Below are 23545 nucleotides of genomic sequence, written 5' to 3' on the forward strand. Positions count from 1 at the left end.
TTTACATTTTTAGTGGGAGAAAAGAAAAGTGGAACAGTTTTGGAGACAAATTGGAAATAGTTGCCAGAGCAATCTGCATAGTAGCCCTTGGCTGCAGGATCCTGTGTGAGGAAGTTTTCCATTCACTCATCACACCCACACTTATAAGTAGGACGTATATATTCATCTATAATCATAAAGCAAAGGATTGGGACAAATGATCGTATAACTATCTAAACAGGAAAGCCAGGCATGATAGCTCATACCTATAACCTCAGAGCTTAGGAAGCTAAGGCAGGGGGATTACCACTGAGTTCAAGTCAAAGCTTGTCTCGGGCCAGGCGGTGGTGTCGCACGCCTTTAATCCCAGCACTTGGGAGGTAGAGGCAGGCAGATTTCTGTGAGTTTGAGGCCAGCCTGAACTACCAAGTGAGTTCTAGGAAAAGGTACAAAGCTACACAGAGAAATCCTGTCTCGAAAAACCAAAAACCAAAACAAAACAAAAGCTTGTCTCAGTCCAGAATAACACCCTGTCCAACAAATAAACAAACAACCACTAGCTACATAAAAGTAACAGAAATGGGAAGATTGGTCCAGCAGGAAAACTTCTTAATTGTATCTACCATTCTCTCTCTCTCTCTCTCTCTCTCTCTCTCTCTGTCTATTCCTCCCCCCCCCAAAAAAAAAAAGAAAAATTAGAATTTTCTCTGAACACTTTTATCAAATGTAAAGACATAAATGCAGAAGGGGTAGTCTGAACAAAACATGGACTTGGACCCAGAATCACAGACCCTGAAAAGCAAACAGTACAAATACTGTCTTGTCATTCATCACATATCCAGAAATTCTGTCTGAGAAAGGACTTTTTTATCAGACACTGTCAGCTCTAGAATTAGCTTTGTCTCCTGAGATTTCACAGGGAAACTAGATGATCATCACCTCAGACAGTTCACTAGTGCCCTGTAAATGAGGCATGAGTTTCAAATCCATAGGAGATGTGGATGATGCAGCAACTGAAGGCTTCACTTGCAAGTAGGGTTGTGATGGTATGATTGAGAATGGCTCATATATCTGAATGTCAGTGGAACTGTTTGGGAAGAATCAGAGGGTGTGGCCTTGTTGGAGGCAGTATGTCAGTGGGGGCAGGCTTTGAGGTTTCAAAAACCCATGCTATTCCCAGTCTCAGTTCTCTCTCTCTCTCTCTCTCTCTCTCTCTCTCTCTCTCTCTCTCTCTCTCTCTCTCTCTGTCTCTCTCTCTCTCTCTCTCTCTCCCCTCCCCTCCCTTCTTGCTTGCAGATGCATATTAAGATGTAAACTCTCAGCTACTGCTCCAGTGCCATGCCTGCCTGCCTGCTGCCATGCTCCCTGACATGATGTCATAGACTCACCTTCTAAACTGTAAGCCCCAAATAAACTCCTCTATAAATAAGTTGCCATTGTCATGGTGTCTTGTCACAACAATAGGACAGTAACTAAGACAATGGCTGATTGGCCTCTGTGAAGTTATAAATAGGTGTGTTTTGGTTCTTCAGATCCTTTCATAGCTGGAACCATAGGTGTTATTCTCACACCCTGCATCTTACCCTCTTCAAATCCACACGGGATGATGTCTTTAGAATGCTAGCATCTAAGAGATGAGCCTTAGGAGTCTTCATCACCCAACTCTGCTCTCCTCCATCCATCCCCTGTAGTTTCCCTGCTTCTCTCCAGCAGTGTGGAAAGGTCTGTGTGTACAGAGAACATTGTGTCACAGGGTTCTAGGCATGCATGTGCACACAGTGGTAAACAATTGGATCACAGCAGGCATTTCCCACCTCCACCTCTTGCTGCCCTTGGCCCTCCTTACAGCTGTGAAAGAAGTCCCTGACCTTTTCAGTATTGGTGGAGGAAAAGTCACTTCTTTTACTTATGATTATGTAACTTAATTGGCCCATCCAAACAAATATGAAGTGTAGAAATATTCATATTGAATATTTCAAGTTTGTAATATCTTTATCTTTTAAGAGCTTTAGAGACTAATTACTGATTAGCTAAAGAGAAGGGGCTAGGTTTCCCTTCTTTCCCTTCCTAGAAATATGAATGCCACATAAACTCTGGCTGCCTCTTCTCACTGCTTAAAAGTCACTGTAATGAACATCGCCAAGCACGGGGCAAAGAGTTGAAACGTGTTCAGTTTCGGTGAGGAGTGACCAAATGTACTTGAGATACTTCTACTTAGTATGAGGACTGCATTTAGATAAATTTGGTTGGGGTGCTGTTGTACATTTTGCTGGTGGCTAAAAAGGAATTATTTCTTTCAGATTTTTGCTTATGTTTTATAATTTAGAAAGTTTTTACTATTAATCCTCTCGGCCATACTCATCTTGTGTTAGTGTGGTGCAGTGACCGGATTACCAAGAACCAGGCAGACCTGAGGCATGCCACTTTGCAAAAATAATTTCAGAGAAATTGTCAGGAGAACCTATCAACCCGGTTCTGACTGCTAGAGATGTATCAGCTCTACCCAGCACCTCCTAAGCCGAGCTTCACACTGTGTGTGTCTTTACCCAGCACCTCCTAAGCTGAGCTTCACACTGTGTGTGTCTTTACCCAGGGCCTCCTGACTTGTACTTCACAGTGTGTGTGCCTTTACCCAGGGCCTCCTGACGTGTACTTCACGGTGTGTGTGTCTTTACCCAGGGCCTCCCAACCTGTATTTCAAAGTGTGTGTGTCTTTACCCAGGGCCTGCTAACCTGTACTTCACGGTTTACAAGGAATACTGTCTGTCAAAACTGAAGCCAAACTTTACTTCTCTCTGTATTTTTTGAGATTAATTTGACTGCTGGATCTATTATTCTGGGAGAAATATGTTTTCAAAGAGATGTTTTTATAGGTATTTTACATTAAAAATAGTATTTCTTTTCTGTGTTCTATGGTTTCAAAAAGTTCAACAAGCCAGATGGCTTTAATCCTAGTACTTGGAAGGGAGAGGCAGTTGTATCTTGGTGAGTTAGAAGCTAGCCTGGTCTACACAGTGAGTTCTAGACTAGAAAGAACTCCATAGTGAGTCCCTGTCACAAACAAACAAACAAACAAACAAACAAACAAACACACAAACAGATTTTAAAACTTCCCTGGGATTCAGACTAACTTTAATATTTGCCTGTATCATCAAAAAACATGTGTAACTTGAACTCACAACTTTCCTCAATTTCCCTCTGCTTTCTCAGATGCCTGACCAGCGTGTGAGCTGACTTGGGGATTATCCACATGGGGAGAAATAACAGATTTCCTTGAAAGGCCAGGAAGTGAGACAGACAAAGTTTACACTAGGCTATATGGATAGCTAAAGTTTTTGAATCAGAAAAAAAATTCTTCCTCAAAAATTCTACCTTCATCATAATTCTGTACCATGTTCTGACATAGTTCCTCAAACTTGTTAATTAAAATATAAATGTATTAGTATGAAGAATTATGTTGTATCTATTGAGTATATACCTATACATGCAACAGAAGTGCATATATGTGTGCACAAGAATACATGTGAGAATGTCATATGTGCACATCTCATAACAACTGAAAACTATTTAAGTCCCTATTCACAGAAAGAGATACTAATCCACAGTGAGGACAAATGAGCCATCGCCCAACATCAGCACATGATGACTTTCAGAAGCATGATGGCGAGACAAAGAAGTCACACACAGAATAATAGATCACATGAGTTGAATCTGTAGGAATGAAGCAGAAAAGTGGACACACTCACACCATCAGAGGTGAGGAAAGGGCTTCTTCAGGGTTCTGATGGTGAGTGGGGATGTCCTGGAGCTGAAAGCATTTTGTCTTGGTTACAGTGGTGTGCATGTACTCACTTGCTTTGTGTCTTGGTTATAGTGGTGTGCATGTACTCACTTACTTTGTGTCTTGGTTACAGTGATGTGCATGTGCTCACTTTGTGTCTTGGTTACAGTGGTGTGCATGTGCTCACTTTGTGTCTTGATTACAGTGGTGTGCCTGTGCTCATTTAGATGGAAGTCAAGAGCTGTCACTGGAGCACACTTTCAGTATGTATCTGCTGCAGAATGTCTAACTTATATTATGGTGCTTAAATGATGTGCTAGTACCAAAATTTTTATAGATATTTCTATAAACAAACAAATCTCTGGCAATAGTTGGGGAAAGATCCTTTAAGGAGAAATTCCAGTAAACTCCAGACACTTAACTCTGAGAACTTAAGATTTAAGTCTTCCTGTGAGCTAAACCATCACAGTGCTCAGGTCCCTTTTTTTTTGAAACATACATTCTGCAAAGTTCCTTTATATGACAAAAACCACACATATACAGAGGCGTAACATTCCATATTTGGCTAATAGGCATGCATCTAGGCAATGATTTTGGACAGTGTGAATATACTCAAGACTTATATTTTAAATTAGGGACAAATAATCAAATTCTCCATTAATTTGATTCCGTGGAACTATTTCATAGTAGGTATACTTTATGTGTAAGCCCCATAAGAGTGGGGAATTTGCCCCATTTTTCATGGTGATATTGATGGACTAAAATGTGCTGTGTTGACCAAAATAAGCTATGATGAGATAAGGAGAGCATTTAATTACTGTTAGAAGCTGGAAAATGGTCTTAGACGAGTACAGAACAGAATAGGGGCTACCAGGCGGGGAGGGGGGTGGATGAGACTGAGAGAGGATGGCTAAAGGATCCAGACAGCTGGAAGGGAAGAACTTGTAACGTTCTGTGGCAGTAAGACTAAAGACAGCTGAGAAGCCTCAACTGTAGGCTTCAAATTGGGAGAAACGCTGCTGGTAGGGAGGATTCCCAATGTTGCCAACACAGCCAAATGGTGATGGATGCAGATAACGGGATCCTGTCATCACATACTCTACCACAAATACTGAAATGCCTCTTTGTCTTGTAAATACATACAGTGATCACATGGCAATTTAAAATAAAAATACCTTTAAAACTGAGGACTTTTGAGTTTAACAATCAGTTTAGACATTTCCCTAGATGTCACCCGTTACATTTCCACAGACTCCTTTAAATTCTTGTGCACCTGGTAAGCCCACGGGAAGGAAGCCTACAAAGAGAACCTTCAGTTCTACCAGCCAAGCCTGTGTTTCCATCTCAGCTGACAGGGTGCATGAGCCATAGACACGCATCTTTCTGTATTGTGTCTAGAGACAAGTTGCCTGGCCTTTCAATTGTTAAATGAAACATTATGAGATGTTAGTTTGGCCAGAAATTTTTCTCTGAGTGCGTGTCTAGGCAAGAGTCCATCCAAGAACTCAACTTTTCTTCTGAGTCTGTTTATTTATATTTTATTTTCCATGGTTTTTTTTTTCTGTCACTGTTAAGACAATGAATATAGGGTACATAAGTCCTGATAACTAGGTACTCTGAGGCAGTGTGCAAGCTTTATGGCCCAGATGCAAAGCTGGAGAGAAATCGCTTGTGTCCACATTTTCCTTAAGAATATGTTTTTTCCATTTTAAATACAGATCTAGACTGCTAGAGCCTGTGGACTGTAGCTCAGTGTTAGAACACTTGCCTGACATATTTGAGGCCCTGGGTTCTATTCCCAGTGCCATGAATAGATAAGTGACAAAGTTTAAAAGTGTACATGAGAAGAGAGATGGAGGGCTTCTGCCACCGAGGTCTTGGGAGCTGTGTTTCTGGGATAGCATTGGTGTTTGGATGCATTTGCTTTAGGAGGTGTTGGGAAGAGAAGTCGCCGTCACTGAGTTACAGCAGACCTTCTGGTGTCAGAACCCTGGTGGTGACTCTGCACTTGCATATTTCATGAACTCAAGGAGATTTACTGTGCATCAGTTTTCCCATTTAAGAGTGGTATGTTGTAAATTTCTTAGGGAGATAGCCTTAGTGAGCCTGACAGAGGGTGGACACTAAGTTTAGGGAATACCATTCTCAGGATAAATGTCAGAATACTGGGTCCATGAGATGGCTCATTAGGTAATGGTGCTGGCCACCAAGCCTGCCAACCTGAGTTTGATCCCTGAAACTCACGGTGGAAGGAGGCTGACTCCTACAAGTTGTCCTCTGACCCCCACACTTACGTGATGGCATGAAAATACAAAAATGGCTGTAAGAAGGTTGGCACATAACATCTTTTATGATAGCCCACTTCTGCTTTATTAATGGGGAGATGCTTTCCAACATTGCATCTGGGATGCTCTCACTAGAGTCCAAACCAGACCATCCCTCACTGTATATACCTATTCTCATACTTTCTGGCTTATTCAGAGAAGAAAGCCAGGGACTTCACAAAGACTTGGAGATAGATGGACCATGTTTCCTACTTTATTCATCTTACTTTATTACAGTCCAGTTCCCCATATAGATTTCTGTTCTTCCTCTGCCCACTTTACAATTTATAAAGTATATATTTTTCTTTCCCCATTTTACTATACACACAAATCACTCCTGATTGTGCCTGTTATCTATTCATAGATAATTATTAATCATATGTCCTTTAACTCAGACTGTCCTGACTTACACAAGTACTAGCCTCTATTAGGCTCTTGTGATCTGCTTTTCTCGCTTGTCATACCCTCTGCCCTCATCACCTCACTACTACTCTGTCACCCCTGTGGGACATCAGGGCTGCCTTGCTTTCTTTTAACCTTCTGGGTATAATCATGTTACAGGGCCTCTGACCTCATTGACTCCTGTACCTAGAATACTTTTGCCTTAGATAGTCAGCAAAGTTTGTCCCTCCACCCCTCCCCACCCTCTCCCACATACCTCCCCACACCTCCCCCTTTCTCTTCCTTTCCTGTCTTTTTCTTTTTTGAGAAAGGGTCTTAATGTGGTTCACATCAGCCTTGAATTCTGGGTTGGGATTTAGCTCAGTGGTAGAGCGCTTGCCTAGCAAGCACAAGGCCCTGGGTTCAGTCCTCAGCTCCGACAAAAAGAAAAAAAAAAGGCCTTGAATTCTGTATGTAGTTGAGAAAGACCTTAAACCCCAAAGCCTCCTGCCTCTACCTCCCAAGTGCTGAGATTACAGGTGTGTGCCTCCACAGTTTTTTATTTTATTTAATTTTTAGTATTTAAAACTATTTTTAAATTTAAATATATTTCGAAAATTTTCTTGCCCTCCTCAGAGTCCTCCCAAATCCTCTCCTCCTTCCTACTCTCCCAACTTTAATTTTTTTCTCAAAAACAAAACAAAACACAATACAACAACAAAATGCCTCAAACCTAGAAAACACCCAGCATAAAACACCCGAAAAGACAAACCTGTGGTGCTGTAGACAGACGCAGACCTTCGCGTATCGCAGGCGAGCACTCCACTCCATTACACTGGCAGTTCCCCATAGACACTTTTGCTCAGTTGTAACTTCTCTTGAGGCCCGTCCGCCCCCACTCTACAATGAATATAGTTTCTTTCTTCTTTCTCATTTTATTGTTATCAGCATTTGTCCTAGATACATGTTGACTTATTTACCTTCTTCTGTCTGTTCTTTCATATCTAAGCTCTGCAAGGGTGAGGGTGTTTACATGTTTTGTTTGCTACTATTCCCCCAATGTCTTTATTGTACAGTAAATGCAGAAGATATAGGAAATAAAATCCTTATGAAACTCCATAATCAATGGTTAATTATTTGCCATCCCTTTTGCTTGTGAATACAAACTTGAATGAATTGGAGTCCTGTTTTGTGTAAACTGTCTCTTCTCTACTCACTTTTTTATTCTGCCTGCGTGCATGTCTGTGCATCCTGGTGCCCAAAGAGAACATGAAAGGGCATGGCTTCCCTGGAATCGGGATTACAGATGGTTTGAACTACCATGTGAGTGCTGGAAATCAAATTCAGATCCTCAGCAAGGGCAGGCATTAGTCTAACACCCCCCCCCCCCCCCCCCCCCCCAGCAATCTCGCCAGCCCCTAGCCCTGAGTTTAAGCAAGAGTCATGGGAAGTTGGAAGTCTGCCTCCACTATTTGTAGCAGTCTATGGCAAGTTATTTAAAAACTAGATGCTAGTGAAAGAGGAATTTAGAGTCTAAATTCACACTAATCTGTGTGCAATTGATAGGAAGCCTTTCTCGGGGCACATTTGATTCAGGATTCTGAAGTCAAAGAACACAGTAGGGGAGAGTTCATACTCTCCAAATTTAAATGAAAACTGTGATGCTGAAATTTAGATACAAGACTATCAACAATTTACACTGGATGACACAGTCGGTTTTATTATTGCACTTAGTTTCAGCAGTTAACTTCTCAGGCAGATGTCTAGAACAACTGGCCCCAGTTAAAAACAAAACTGCGATACAGGAAGATCACTCCCAAGAGAGCATGGTGGTCCAGAAGGAGTCTTAGACTCCCAGGAGGGTGTCAGGTCTATTCTGATGAGACTTCTTACAACAGTCTGCATTTATCTTGCTAGACTAACATCAGCTTCAGAGGCTGCACATTCAGTCCTCTCCCATTCACCTAGCTTTGCACAGTCCACACTAACTGGATCACCTTCTGAAACTCACAAACTTACACCACAAAACTACATCAGAACCAAAAAGCTAGCCTGTCTGCTTTTACCAAGCAGAATACTGAAATCAAGGCAACACACATGCATGCGCATACACATGCACACACACACACAGACACACACACACATACACGCACACACACATGCACGCACACGCGCATGTACATTACATGAAAATTATTTTCTAAACTGGTTTCACATGTGCATTTTATGTTCAGTATGGAATAAAGCAAACTATGGTAATGAGGTAAACTCTTTGATGGAGGAATCCCATCAGCCACGACTCTATCAGCACCTCCCAACAATAATGGAAACCATCTTCCCCTACTTGGCCAGGGGGACAATCCTGCAGTTACGGAGAGCTTCCATCCCCCACAGCTGAAGTGGGGAAAGCTGTTCTGTAAGGCAGATGCCAAGGGTTAGCGGAGTAGCCCCACATGAGAATAATTATACCACGTGACCATGAGAGCCAGCAATGAGGTTCCCAGACACAGGAAATGAGCAGTCAGAGGGAAGGGGGTAGACCTGGACAGGGTTCTGAAGTCTGTCCAGACAGCAACTTCCTCACAACAAACAAAAAACTGGCTAATAAATTATCACTCTGTCATTTCATGTGTCCATTTATTCTTAAATAAGTCATTTAGATGGATTTTTGCAACGAGCATGTCTTCACAATGCCAGAAATGTAACTCATTTCCTATTCTCTGAAAAGCAAATGAAATGTTTTGTTATATGAATGTTTACTTCGATATTCTAAATCACTTGTAGGTCTAAATATATTTGTCTAAATCTCATCATACATAAGTTTAAAAAAATCAATATTGCATGGTAATTTGAGACATTTTCACTGGTTATATATTCCCAAAGAGAGGAAATTATATAGCGTAATTCCTGAGCCATAGGAAAGGAATTCTTGGCCTCCAGAAACAAAGGGATGGGGGTTTATTCTGTCTCAGTGTGGAGTTCTGTTTTTCACAAGTTTTTCTCAGATTTATGAGCCCTAAGACATTCTGATTTGTGGGGGGCAGGGGAAGTATATAGTCAATACATTCAGTAATCAAGTCTGCTTTTAGGTCTGGGAGACAAACAGTCTAATAGAGTCAACTACAATGCTTTTTAAAACCCTCATTCATCAAGTGTTTTAAGATGGGCATAGGAGATACAATGATACATGGGAATGATGGCAACTTGCCTCGAGGAACTTGCAGGCAAGCAAATAAATTTGCAAATACAATGGAGCATGTGTTAAGTGTTCTCATAGGGTTAATGGAGGATGTCGTGGGAGCACATGAGGAGGCAGTAAACCTAGTCTGGGTCATGAATAGCTGCCAGACAGAGAGATGCTGAGGCTGAGTTCTGAAATACAAAGTGTAATAAGCCCAGAAGAGGCATGAGGGACATTTATTTGAGGTGAATGGAGCATCTTGAGATCTTGGATAGGTCAGGTAGCTGGAGAAGATAGAAGCCTAGAGAGACAGGTGCTGGAGAGGAGGGATGTATGGCTGGATATAGTGCACCAGCGAGGGGCAGAGATCTTGACCAAACAAAGTGGTTCTCTGTTCAAGTTTGGGGGCAGCTTCTGCAACTGATTTCATGATTACAGCACTACTGCTGGCAAGAGTGGGAAAGGTCTGCTTTTCTCTGTGAAGGTGTAGTGGAAGGAAACAATGTGATCACCACATGGAGTTATCAGAAGGGCAATTTAACTTGGGAAATAGAATGTGTAGACAACAGGTACCTAGTTTCTAAATGAAGAATCCTTTTGTTAATTCATCATCATCATCATCATAATCACCACCACCATCATCATCATCACCACCATCATCATCTGAAGTTCTCAGAAAAGTCAATTACAGGGTTGGGTGCTCTTCTGGAGGACCTGAGTTCAATTCCCAGCACCCACATGTCAGCTCATAACTGTCTGTAGTCCAGCTCCAAGTGATTTGACACCCTCACATAGATATACATGCAGGCAAAATACCAAATCCACATAAAATAAAAATAAATAAGTGATTTTTAAAAAGAAAAGAAAAAATTGATTAGAAGTTAATCTCAACAGTCAAGGCTCATGTCAAAACAGAACAAGTATTACTGAACATCTATGTTTGAGGTGGTTGATGTATAAGTCATAACAACTTACATCTGAGACCCAAACTGTCTCGGTGATTGGCTGTGCCATGAAATGACATTTGTACCACTGTCCCAAAAACATGGGTTCTAGAGTACCAGATGCCAGAGACTGGGTGAATATGGAGAGTAATTGGCCTTAGGTAAAAGCCTTTCATTTCCGCTCTGTTCAGATCCTCTGCCAGAGAGAGGCCCTGGGAGCCTTGGCTTCCCATTGCAAAATACTCTTGAGGATTTCATGCAGAAACTGCATTTGCTTGCTTTTGGTTGCTGCTCTCAGTAAGGGGTGGTTGCTTACAGAAGGACAGAGTCAGCAGGCACCATTTACTGTGCTCTGTCTGGGATTCTCACGGACCTGCTTCTCTCTCTTTCTTTCTTTCTTTCTTTCTTTCTTTCTTTCTTTCTTTCTTTCTTTCTTTCTTTCTTTCTTCCTTCCTTCCTTCCTTCCTTCCTTCCTTCCTTCCTTCCTTTCTTTTTTTTTTTTTGAGACAGGGTTTCTCTCTGTAGCTTTGCGCCTTTCCTGGAACTCTCTTGGTAGCCCAGGCTGGCCTCGAACTCAGAGATCCGCCTGGCTCTGCCTCCCGAGTGCTGGGATTAAAGGTGTGTGTCACCACCGCCTGGCCACGAACCTGCTTTTTGATATGTGCTAAATGGAGGCATTATTCATCTACCAAACTATCTAAAGAGCACACACAGTCTCAGCTTGTCACTACTGGAGGACTTGGCCACGAAGCTCAACTTTTTGCCTCTCCTCACGACCTAACTCTCACTCGTTTTACCCTGTTTCTCTCATACATATGGTTTCTCTCATTCTTGTTTCTGCTTCAAAGGCAAGGCGCAGTGGCTTATGGGAACATCTGTGTGAACATCTGGGTAAATTATTATCCTGAAACTACATGCTGCCAAGCTTTGGCCCACCCACAAACTTCACTTTTGAGGTTTCTACTTTATTACAAATCATAACTCATACCCTGACAGGCAATACTATCTGAAATAAATATAGTTTCATAAGTCATTAAAAAATAAAAGTTATTATGGTCTATGTTTCTAACCAATGCTAACTGGGGATCAGTTTTGATCCTCAAAGGCAGAGATGATGCTTGCATTGTGTTGCCCTCCTAACATGCAAATGCTTTGTGAATATATTAATATACTTGGCTAAATTTTATAATTCTTGACTTTGGGATATTAGACAATGCAATTTTCCTGGCAAATTGAATCCATCTCCAGCATATCCAGTACAGGCAGTAAGCCTGGGCATAGGGAAGATCATGCAAACTCTCTCTTGCCTTTTTTATTAGTTGTCTTTTGCAATTATGACATTATCTGCTTTTTGAGCAACTGAAAATTAGAGGTGGTGCTGATCAAGTTTATCACAGCTGTCCCTCGGCACTATGACTTGCAAGGCCTTTGTGTGTCTGAAGAACCAGAAGCCAATTGGCATTCATTTGCATTCTGTGTGCCATCTGCTTCGCATTCTGTTTTGTTAGATTTTGTGATTTTCTCTTGTCATTCCTGTGTGAGGGTGTGCTTCCAAGCAAGGTCTGGAGACATTTCTTTTAAGGTTTTGATTTATTTCTTCCTAATGCAATATATACACTCAAGACCTAACCCAGTTGTTTATTTGAGATCTTTAAAAATGCCTTCACAACCACTATTTGGGGTCAAGCTCACTGATACATATGCCCAGAGACCATGGAAAGCCCAGCTATGTGGCTAGTGACAGATGGGAAACAGCTCAGTTATGTGACCCTTGTTTTCCATCAGCTGCTCTGTGAAACACTCCTATACAACCCCTTCCAAACGACACTAAAGAGATACAACGTGAGCAGACAGCACACCTGCCTGGCAGCCTCTCTTTCCTCCTGTCACATTGCTGCATGTGACTCAGCTGGCTCTAAGACACAGTCTGCACAGTGCCCATGTCTATGTTTTTGGACTCTGAGCCAAGACATCTTAGACTGAGTATATAACTGGTGTGGTTGGCAGTAACTGAGGCAGGGTGGAGTTTCAGATTATGTGTTTAAATTTTTAGATAGAGGACCTATTTGACAGATGAATTTTTCACAGAAAACCTATAATACCTCATTTGAGTAGGACTCAACCAAAGGTAACCAACTTATTTCTAACCCATCTATTCTCATATAACAAGCAAGACCAAACAGTAGGTAAGTGCCACTAATGGCAGGGTTTTTTTGAGAATAAGAAAGTCTTTTTAAAAAAGATTTATTTATTTGTTTATTTTATGTGTATATGTGTGTGCCTGCATGCATTTATGTGTACCGTATGCAAGCAGGCACCCACAGAGACCACAAGCAGATGCTGAATTTCTGGAACTGAAGTTACAGGCACTTGTGAACTGCTATGTGAGTGCTGGCAAACACAGGAAGTACTATAACCACTGAACCATCTTTCCAGCCCAAGAATTGGACAATCTCGTCTAAAGCAATCAGCTCCAACTGAGTGCGGGTGCCCTGAAGGAGACGGTGATCCTAGCTGTACTAGCTTTCTGCAGAAGAAACTGCTTCTGGGACATCACCTGGGGAATGCTGGATTGAAAGTCATAAGGAGATGATAATATGATGTATGGATCAAAGAAGCATTTACACCTGGAGCTTCCTTCCCTGGAAGCCAGTTACTTTTCTCCCACTCTCGTGTGTGCGGAGTGTCTGAAGCAGCTGGTTCCTGACTGTACATCATGGCAGATGAGGCAGACTTTGAGGTATGATGAGGACATGCATTGATACCCGAGTATGTGTGGCCCCACTTTAAACATGTGTAGTGAAGCTGAAGTTCTGAAAACCTGTGACCCATTTTTAAGTAATAACATGTTTAAAGATACCTACAACTTAAAAAATTCTGTTTATTTAATGAAAAATGGATGGTGAGCTAAAAAACAAAAAACCCGATGTGACTGCCAGACAGAATAGTAAGAGTGACTAGAGATCTCATCTTTGTGTGTGCGCGTGTGTGCGTGCATGCGTGCGTGCGTGCATGCATGCGTAGTATGAGTGCATGGTGTGTGTGTATGTGTGTGCTGGGGGAGATTCCTATGCAGGCCAAAGGTTGATATTAGGTAGTTCTCTTCAGTTGAAAACTAACATTTTTGAGACAGGATCTTGCTCTGAATTTCTCACTTGCCATTTTGGCTTGACCGACAGTCCATTAAGTGGCCAAGACCCACTAGTCTCCACTTCACAGAGCCGAGGTTAGGGAAATGTACTGACTTTTCATTCAGGTGCTGGGGATTTGAACTTAGGTTCTCATTCTTTGTCCACTGAGCCATGTCCCCAGAAACTTATCTATTAGAGAGCCTAGAAGACTGGTCAGCCCTTCTACATTCATGTAATTCTTCTAGTAATGGGACAATGAAAAGAGTTCGCACATCCATCCTTTTAGAGAAACCTGCATGTTATTTTCTTGGGTATCTAAATTCAATGATTAAGTGAGATGGACAGGTGCTGACATAGGGAACCGGATGTGGCTAGAGGCATCCACGTCTGACAGGGCATGGGATGTGCTGTCAGGAGGCCACGAGGGAGACTAGGAACAGGGGCCTGACCTCATGCTACCTGGAAAGACATCTCCTGACTAGCCCAGGTAGAATTCAGAGGAATAGCAGAGGTCATGCTCTTCTGGCTTAGAGAAGAGTATGACAGAAGAACAGAGAAGCTTCACTGCTACTGCCTCTTAAACTCACGGCAATGCTGTCTTCTTTCCTCGGAAGAGGATTGAAATAATTATTTAAATACGTAATATTTAAATATTTTTAAAAGTTTAATTTCTAAAACTCAAATTGGTCCACTGACTCATATTACATTTAAAAAACAGGACTTAAACAACTACAGTCACGTGATGTGAAAGCACCATGACCAAATTGTCTATATTACTTCAAATTATAACAACGTGCATCAATTATGAGAGTCCCCAGAGTGAAGAACCATGGAGTCAGACAACGATGTGTTAATCTATCACTACATGAACAATATAAATTGTATTTGGATTCTACAATAGTCAGAACTCTCTCAGCTAACGTGACTTAGCATTTGGTAGAAATGAAGTTTAGTGTGGTGATTTGCAGGAGCAACTGCAAGATAACCATCCCCCTCCTCTCACTCCTCCCCTCCTCTGGCCCCTCCCCTCCTCTGGCCCCTCCCCTCCTCTGGCCCCCCCTCCTCTGCCCTCCCTCCTCTGGCCCCTCCCCTCCTCTGGCCCCTCCCCTCCTCTGGCCCCTCCCCTCCTCTGGCCCCTCCCCTCCTCTGGCCCCTCCCCTCCTCTGGCCCCTCCCCCTCCTCTGGCCCCTCCCCTCCTCTGGCCCCTCCCCTCCTCTGGCCCCTCCCCTCCTCTGTCCCCTCCCCTCCTCTGGCCCCTCCCCTCCTCTGTCCCCTCCCCTCCTCTGGCCCCTCCCCTCCTCTGGCCCCTCTCCTGATCTCGCCCAGCCCTCCTCTGGCCCCTCTCCTCCTCTGGCCCCTCCTCCGCTCTCTCAGCAGCGGCATCTATTGGTTTGCCAAGAAATTGCTTTGCACAGGGTTGCATCTACAGAGCATTCTTCAGACAGAATAGAATTAGGGAGTTAGTTTAGAGATGGTTAATCACTCTCTTGAACAAAGATGAGCTAGTTAACCAGTGTCTACACATGAATAATCAAGAATTAATGAGAGCATTCACCAATAATCAACTGAGACTAAAGAGTCAAATTTTGACCAAAAGTCATGGCAATCTTTTAAAATCTATCATTGAAGAAGGTTATCACAGGAAAGTGAAGTGTTAAGTACTCATGACAACTCATAAATGGAAAATTAAGAACTTGTTTTGTTTTGTTTTCCAGACAGGGTTTCTCTGTGTAGTTTTGGTGCCTGTCCTGGAACTCACTCTGTTGACCAGGCTGGCCTCGAACTCACAGAGATCTTCCTGCCTCTGCCTCCCGAGTGCTGGGATTAAAGGTGTGCGCCACCACTGCTCGGCAGAAAATTAAGAGAAAAAGTAAATTTTGAAGCATATGCTAAACATTTTAAATTAATTATGCATTTTCAACTTTGCTTCATAGTTAGTTCCAAAATTCTGTTTTTATGCTCAAACTAAAATCACACGCATTCATACTTATTCCGAGGAAAGAAAGAGTATGTGATTTTTTGATTATTCATTGTCTAATTTCTCTACTTTTCCAAAAAGCACACGGAAAATTGTTAACATTCAAAAAATTACCAGCTGGGTGTTGTGGCACATGCCTTTAATCCCAGCACTCAGGAGGCAGAGGCCAGAGGATCTCTGTGAGTTCAAGGCCAGGGTGGTCTACATAGGGAGTTCCAAGAGAGCCCAGGCTAAACAGATAAAGCCTGTCTACAAAACAAAACAAAACAACAAACCTTGCTCCCATCTTCAGTGCTAGAGCACTGTGCTGTGATAGTGTCATAAGATTTCACTGTGATTTAAGCACATCTATGAGAAATGGGGAGGCTACTCCAGGCTAACCTGATACTCATAATTTAATTAGAAAAATTGGTTTAAAGTAACATTTCAGAATCGTATCACTTAAAACAGTGGTTTTCAACCTTCCTAATGTGTGACCCTTCAATACAGTTCCTCATATTGTGGTGACCCCCAGACATAAAATTATTTCGTTGCTACTTCATAACTGAAATCTTGCCACTGTTGTGATCCATAATATAAATATCTGATATGCAGGATATCTGATTCTAACCCCTAAAGGGGCCATGACCAAGGTTGAGAACCAATGACCTAGAATCATTTGTTTCTGTGGCAGAGGAGGAAGAAAAGGAAGAGGAGGAGGAAAAGAAATAAGAGGAGGAGAGAAAGACGATGCAGAGGAGGAGAAAGGGGAGGAGCCTGACTTCATACTAGAGGAGGTGGGGGAAGAAAAGGAGGAGGGAGAAATAAAGTCCGGGGAAAGCAGTTTCCTTGGGTTTAGTGAGAAGACACTTGTTAAAATATGGCACACATATGCTAATTCATTTGATTTTAACTGTACTTAAAATTTTCCAGCAACTTGCCCTCACAATGACTACAGCAAATACAGAATATTTTGCTTCTTTTGGTTTTACTTTATTTCTCTTAAATACTCTCTAAGGTGGGATCTAAGGTGACCCCAGCCATGTTTAGACATTCATCTTCCCCCATGGAAGCATCAACTTCCCTTCATTGTCTTTGAACCCCTGTTCCTAGCTCAGGGGAGGGCACATTACAGCTGAAAGAGGGAAGGAGTAAACAGGTCTATTTTGAATGGTTTTAGTTAGTAATCCAGTCCCAGCCTTCTTTCTATCCATGGATTTCATTATCTCCAAGTCACCAGAGAGTGAGAGAAGCCAGCAAGCCCTTCAGCTTCAATCATCCACCCAGGCACTCAGACTAAAATAGAAGTTTTCCACTCAATGCTGTGCTGTGGGTATCTATGCTGAGTAGCATCCCATTGAAAGATAACCAAAATTGAATATATATTTAACCTTATGTTCTTTGGGAGCTTGGTACATCTCACCCTAAAAACTCAAAAAACTTCCAATCACTGATTGCTCAAGACCTCCCTTGGAGCCAGCAAACTGAGTGCTGGCATGGGAATGCACTTCATGCCATAGAGACATCTTAAGGTCATCCTTGAAATGCTGTCTCTCCAACAGCTTAGTCAGAAAATAGTCTAATACATAGCAATAAAAATCTTAAAACGTCAATGAGCTATAAGATAGGAGAACTAAGTCTCCCAGTCAGAACAGAGCAAAGTGTCAGAGGTCAACAAAGTCCATAGGAATTTCCTACCTTAAACACATTGATGGGGAGATCAATGACCACATAGATAAGGTCTCCCAGGGCCAGGCTGGCTATAAGAGCGTTGGGACCATTCCTCATACACTTGTTCTGGTAAATGATTCTAAGCAGAGTTGCATTCCCCACCATTCCCACGATGAAGATTGTGCAGGATATCACAGTGTTAATGTATTTGAAAGCTGATGTGATTTTAGTCTGCTGTGGGCAATAGCTGTGCATTGAGCCATTGCTGGGCAGAGCCAAATTAGTAGGTGGATGAGTGGTACCCAGGAAGTTGAACTCTGTCTCTGGGTAAGGGGTGAAATCCTCCACATGGCTGCTTAGATTAGTGCTGTATCTCTCAGGCTTGTCACTGATTACTCCTCCCATCAGGGCCAGCCAAAAGGATGCCTTGAGGCAAAAAGTATCCATCTTAATGTGGATTTGAAGAAATGTCTTCTGTTGTTTTTACACTTTCTTTCACCTGGAAGAAGAAAGGAAAATTATTATTATTTTTTTGGCTACAAAACCTAGCTACCCCTAAAGATCATAGGTAATGCGTATTTACTAATTTAATGAAAATATAAGACATATTTAGTAATTAGATATGATATGTCAGGCTACCCATGACAGATCAAAATAAAAAAGGCCAAAGATACATTATAGCAAGAAATGACACACACACCCCCACGCCAGTCCTGGCTCTAGCTACAGCTCTATTTGTATCTAGATCATAACACAAATATTTCTCAAAAATAGCAGTTTTTTTTCTCTTTATTTAGGCCAGTGAGACCTGAATCTTCCAGAAGTGAGACAGAAAAAGAGGTAAAAGGAAAAGTTGATTTATATTGAGGCATAAAATAGAAGAATCTAATTCTGTGACTAAAAATTCATCATCCCCCAGTGAGTGGTGGTTTGCACATAATGGGAACAGGGCAACAGTACAGTCTAGAGCATCAACAGTATAGTCTAGAGCATCAACAGTGTAGTCTAGGCATCAACAATATAGTCTAGAGCATCAACAGTATAGTCTAAAGCATCAACAGTGTAGTCTAGGCATCAACAGTACACTTTAGAGAACCAAAAGTGTAGTCTAGGCATCAACAGTGTAGTCTAGAGCATCAACAGTGTAGTCTAGAGCATCAACAGTACACTTTAGAGGACCAAGAGTGTAGTCTAGATCATCAACAATGTAGTCTAGGCATCAACAGTGTAGTCTAGAGCATCAACAGTGTAGTCTAGAGCATCAACAGTGTAGTCTAGGCATCAACAGTGTAGTCTAGGCACCAACAGTACACTTTAGAGAACCAACATGTAGTCTAGGCATCATCAATGTAGTCTAGGGCATAAACAGTGTAATCTACAGCATCAACAGTGTAGTCTAGAGCATTACAGTGTTCATTTGAAGCAGAAGTCTGCTTAGCACCATGAATAAATCTAACAATTCAAGTCTTAATGAACTGTGAAATGACTGAGGGGCTGCAGGTACAGCATTTGCTCTGCATACTCACACCTGCTCCATCTCCAGCGTCACAAAAAGAAAAGAAAAAAAGATGACTGATGAAAAGATTTTGTTTGAAACAGTTGGCCAAATTCCACATATTTTAAACCCTCCTTCTATGCATCAGAAACCACCACGATACCTGTCAATGGGCGCCATGTGAGTGACAGGCTTTCCCAGGCTAGTCACACTGTTTGGTATGTCAAGGGCTAGCTGGCTTTGTACTATCTTGCAAGCATCCTTTCTAGCTAGGTTTGTGAATATGTCATATGTTGCTGCTGTCTAGCCCATGTGATGGTCCCATGAAGTTGTACACAGGTCCACCAAGAAGACAAGGAAGCTGAAGAGAAAGCCTGGTAGCTCATGGAGGTCACAGATAGTTGCAAATCCACAACTCTGAGGTGGCTCCATCTGACTCCAAACCTGAGCTTTAACCACTAGGCAATCCTGTCTTTCATTTTCATGCTTAATTTGTGCCAACAACATACTGAAGATGTCTCCAGAGTTTAGATGAGGCAACAGACTGGGAGGGGTGGTCGGGTGTTATCAAAAGAACACTTGGCACTCATTTGTTTTGTCACCTGCAAAGGGTACTTTGTTGTAGGTTGTTTTTACTCTTTGGGGGGCCAGCCACCCAGCTCTCAAATAAATAACACCGGAGGCTTACTCTTAATTATGAATGTCTGGCCTTAGCTTGGCTTGTTTCTTGCCAGCATTCCTTAGCTTAACCCATCTATCTGTCTTTTGCCTCTGGGTTTTTCTTCTGTAAATCTTACTCTTACTCTGTGGCTTGCTGTGTAGCTAGGTGGCTGGGTAGCTGGCCCCTGGAGTCCTCCTCCTTCTCTGGAATCTCATTTTTCTCCCAGATTTCTTTCTATATATTCTCTCTGCCTACCAGCCCCACCTATCCTTTCTCCTGCCTCACTATTGGCTGCTCAGCTCTTTATTAGACCATCAGGTGTTTCAGACAGGCACAGTAACACAGCTTCATAGAGTTAAACAAATGCAACATAAACAAAAGTAACACACCTTAAAATAATATTCTACTACAGTACATGGTCCCTGTTGCTCAGTAAATCTAGTTTTCTCCTCTAGAAAAAAGCCACTAGAAAACTGCGGAAGGTTGGCCGTGAGAGGGTAGCAATCAAAGGCAAATAGCTCCTTCTCTTTCAGTGTTTTGTACCTTTCTTTTATTAATCTGTAAATGAAGACCATGACTTCATTTATGGGCAGTGGTGTGTGTATCTTGGGCATGCACAGCTAATCCCTAAGAAAAGACTAATATCCCTTTTCTGGAGTCTACTCCAGGCTGTTGTCGACCACTTTTAGGGATTTTGGCAGCTGTCATGTCCGAGGACCTTGCACTTTTGCTTCCCTGAAACAAGAGCATTTTACACATTGCACCTGATGCCATTGTTTCTTGACTTGAGCTTTGCCCCTGTAGCAGAACAAGTGTCCACACTTCACTTGAGAGAAAATTAGTCTTGAGGTGAAGTGTCGACGGCTTCACAGCCTAAAAGTGGCAGGACAGTCATCCCATCCCCTAGCTGAGTTATAGGGTTTCACTTGCTGCTGTGATCTCAAAACGAGGGACCTGCCATCTACCTCTTACCCCTGTCACTTCTGCTCACCCTCAATTATAAGTAATTTACAGAATTCCTCTCCTGTGTCTTATAGTCCAGAGAATCTGGCTGAATTATTAGTAGGCCTACAAAATATCTTCATTTCCTTTCCCAGATGGAGACCAGATTCCAACACAATTTTTTAAAGTCTCTCTCCTTGAATAATGAGGGGAGGCACAATTCTTTAATTTTGACCACTTTGTGATGAAAGATTCCTAGTTTCCCAATGGGAATGTAGTAGTTAGTAATAGTTTTCCTAAAACTGAGAGAGCGGTCATTTCCATAAACAGAATAGCTTCATGATTTATTAGGATCATCCAGGAGGTGACTTCCTGGACCCATTGGCACTGTACCCCTCATGAAGCGCCTTACTGGTGCTCATAGGAGCTTGCCACTTTTCCCCAGCAGCTGATAGCTGCAGGCACTGAGCAGGTCCAAGCCATCGCTTCTCTTAATGGTGTGAGCCAGCTACCACTGAAACTTCCTTGCTTGCTTGCTTCCCCCAACCAAGATACTACCAAAGAACTCGTTTCCCGGCACCTCTGTCAGCTCTCTACATCTAAGGGACATCTGTCAAAGACATGTGGACACCATATTGTCACAGAGTGAAAAGACCCAAACACCAAAGGAAAGAAACCTCTTTCAAATACACGCTTTCCCAAGGATGGATCTGGAGCTCATTTTGATGTATTCGAGTCAAGCTTTGTTAGGCATCTTCTCTTGTAGTCAGTCACAACTCTGGAGGAGCAGCCTACATTCAAGCCCAAAGTACATCTCTACAGATTCAGCGTTTTTCCTTTGTGGGTCTAAGATTTTAGAGTGCTTTAAAAAACACTGAATCCTTAGCACTTTACCTATTTAACATATCAGACTCTCAGGATAAAAGTTTACTTGCCATTAGCAATTTGGAAATTCCCATGGCACCCAAACTGCACATGTTTAGAATAGGTAATTTGCAAGACACGGTTGCCAGGGTATTTCTCAGTTGGCCAACACTTTAAAAACAGATAGATTGGTGGGAATGGGTGCCCATTAACTACAAGCAGAGAAAAAAATTAAACTAAGAACTTTTTAAAAAATAGTTCTCTGTGGTTTTGCTCTCTGAAGCTCCTTGGTGGCACCGTCTGACTTTAAAATGTCTTCACTCCATGTCTGCCAGGGTGAGGCCATTAGGGCGGTGTAAACAGAGGTGGCTTATCTACAATGGCTAGTGCTCTGCACATGAAAGGCAACAAGTGCCCTTTAAAGGACAGCACAGAGCAAACAGCCTAGACCTCCAACAACAGAGTTCCAACACTGGCTGCAGTCGTGGTGTGAGAGGATTCACAGATATGGGATCTTCACTGTAAGTGTCCTTGGCTACACACACCCAGGGTGCAGGATGCCAGGAGGCTGCAGTGGCCAACTTCACCAGTAGGCTCCGGAGCAAGCTTTAGGCTTGATGCTACTGAAAGTTCTTGCCTGCCTGTGGAGAAAGAGACACCCCTGGGCCAACTTCCTTTTCCTAAAAATCAGAATCCCTCCTGGGGATGTAAAATGCTTTTCATCTGTGGTCAAAGCTCATCACCCCCACTCGGCTCCCACCCCCTAGCGCTTGGCCCCTAGGAAGGCGACCCCCACTGGGTGCCAGGGCAGGTAGGTGCCAGCTCCGGCCTCGTCATTGAGCGACATCCCAGCTCCTCCCAGCCGATTGCCCCAGGATGCGACCCTGTCTGTCCCTCGTCCTAGTCCTGATTCCCATTAGGAAACACTTGCACCGACCTTGGGGTTCCTCGGATGCAGACAGTGCCTGGTTCGCGCCTGGGCCAGAGGGAGCCGGAGCGAGAGAAGGAAGGTGGCGCGCAGGGTGGCGGGTGGCCCCAGCTGCAGCACTGCGCCGACTTGGGGGGAAACTCCCTCGGCAGGGCCGGAACCCTTTGGGGGAGATCTCGCCCAGCCTGCAACCTCCAGAGACGATTCAGTGAATCAGAATGGCTCCCCACCTTCCCCGCACAGTCGCCAGGCCAGAGGAATGGGTGTGCGCTCGACTTCCAAGCAAAAGCAAACTCCGGAGGAACACGCCTCCCGCGGTCCTTCCCAGACTACACAGGCTTCCAGACCTTCCCCTCCACTCTGGGACCGAGATGCAGGAGCGTCCTATCCCGCCTCCCCTCGGGGGAGCAGCCACCGAGCTGCCACGCTGCTGCCCCCGCCAGGCTCTGTAGGGCAGGAATCTTTAACTATTTCCTTCCTGAGATAAAGCTGGGGGTGGGTCTAGGACGGGTAGGGGAGGGAGTAAGGAATAACAGACCAGACTCAGAGTTGTGCTGGGCCTTAAAAAGAAACTCAAGACACCAGGCCTTTGATCTGCAGGGGAGCCAGGGCCGAAGGGTCGGAAGGGTCTCTTTTGTCTGCTGTCAGCTTTACTTAGCTTGTGAGTTCTCCTCCCCTTAGAGGAAGTTATGTTCTTGGGTCAAGTGAGCCTGCAAGACTGCAAAGCCTTAGCTCAGGGCAGGGGGAAGCTGGAGAGTCCGTGGAAGGTTCTCATGCATGTGCAGAGAAATTGTGATGCCCAAATAATTGAAACGATGATGGGGAGACCCTACAGAAGACGGTGTCTTATCACAAGACTGTGTCAAGACTGTATGATAAGATGAGAGAGTAGGAGCAGAGATGAGGGCCAAAAGCCATTGCATGTGAGTTGACATTTGGGTTCCTCAGAGAAGGGGGCTTGCCTGAATGGGTGATCTGTAACTCACTGGTTCTTTACAGTAACTGTGGTAGAATCGGACCTCAATTTGTTCTTGGGACCTTAGGAGGAGGGGTGGACAGGACTTACATCTCCCCCTGGGAAGTGTGGTGGCTAGATTCCAAGAAGAAATGTCCCAAGAGCGAGGAAGTAGAAACTGCCACCTGTGTAAGGCCTCGGCCTGGATACTGGCCCCAGTGAACTTCTGCTCAACTCGGTCAGCCACTGATCCCAGATCAAGCATAGAGGCCCCGCTGGTCAGTATGAGGAGTGTCAAGGAACTCAGGGGTCATTTTGTAAGACCATGAAAGAGCTAACAGAATGCCACAG

General features: G+C 43.3%; 1 protein-coding gene across 4 annotated transcripts in view; it reads right to left on the reverse strand.

The window, feature by feature from the left end:
• The window catches only part of Ednra (endothelin receptor type A), a 98586-nt gene extending 75961 nt beyond the window's left edge, over positions 1-22625 (reverse strand). For all 4 annotated transcript variants that reach the window (XM_036188072.1, XM_036188071.1, XM_036188070.1 and 1 more), the window contains exons 1-2: positions 22249-22625; positions 17377-17848 (exon numbers count right to left, since the gene is read on the reverse strand). In XM_036188072.1, the coding sequence (XP_036043965.1) occupies positions 17377-17796 (420 nt within the window). In that variant the 5' untranslated portion in view covers positions 17797-17848; positions 22249-22625. The remainder of the gene's footprint in view (positions 1-17376; positions 17849-22248) is intronic.
• Positions 22626-23545: the final 920 nt, after the last annotated feature.

This window comes from Onychomys torridus, chromosome 5 (assembly GCF_903995425.1).
Source record: "Onychomys torridus chromosome 5, mOncTor1.1, whole genome shotgun sequence".
Taxonomy (NCBI): domain Eukaryota; kingdom Metazoa; phylum Chordata; class Mammalia; order Rodentia; family Cricetidae; genus Onychomys; species Onychomys torridus.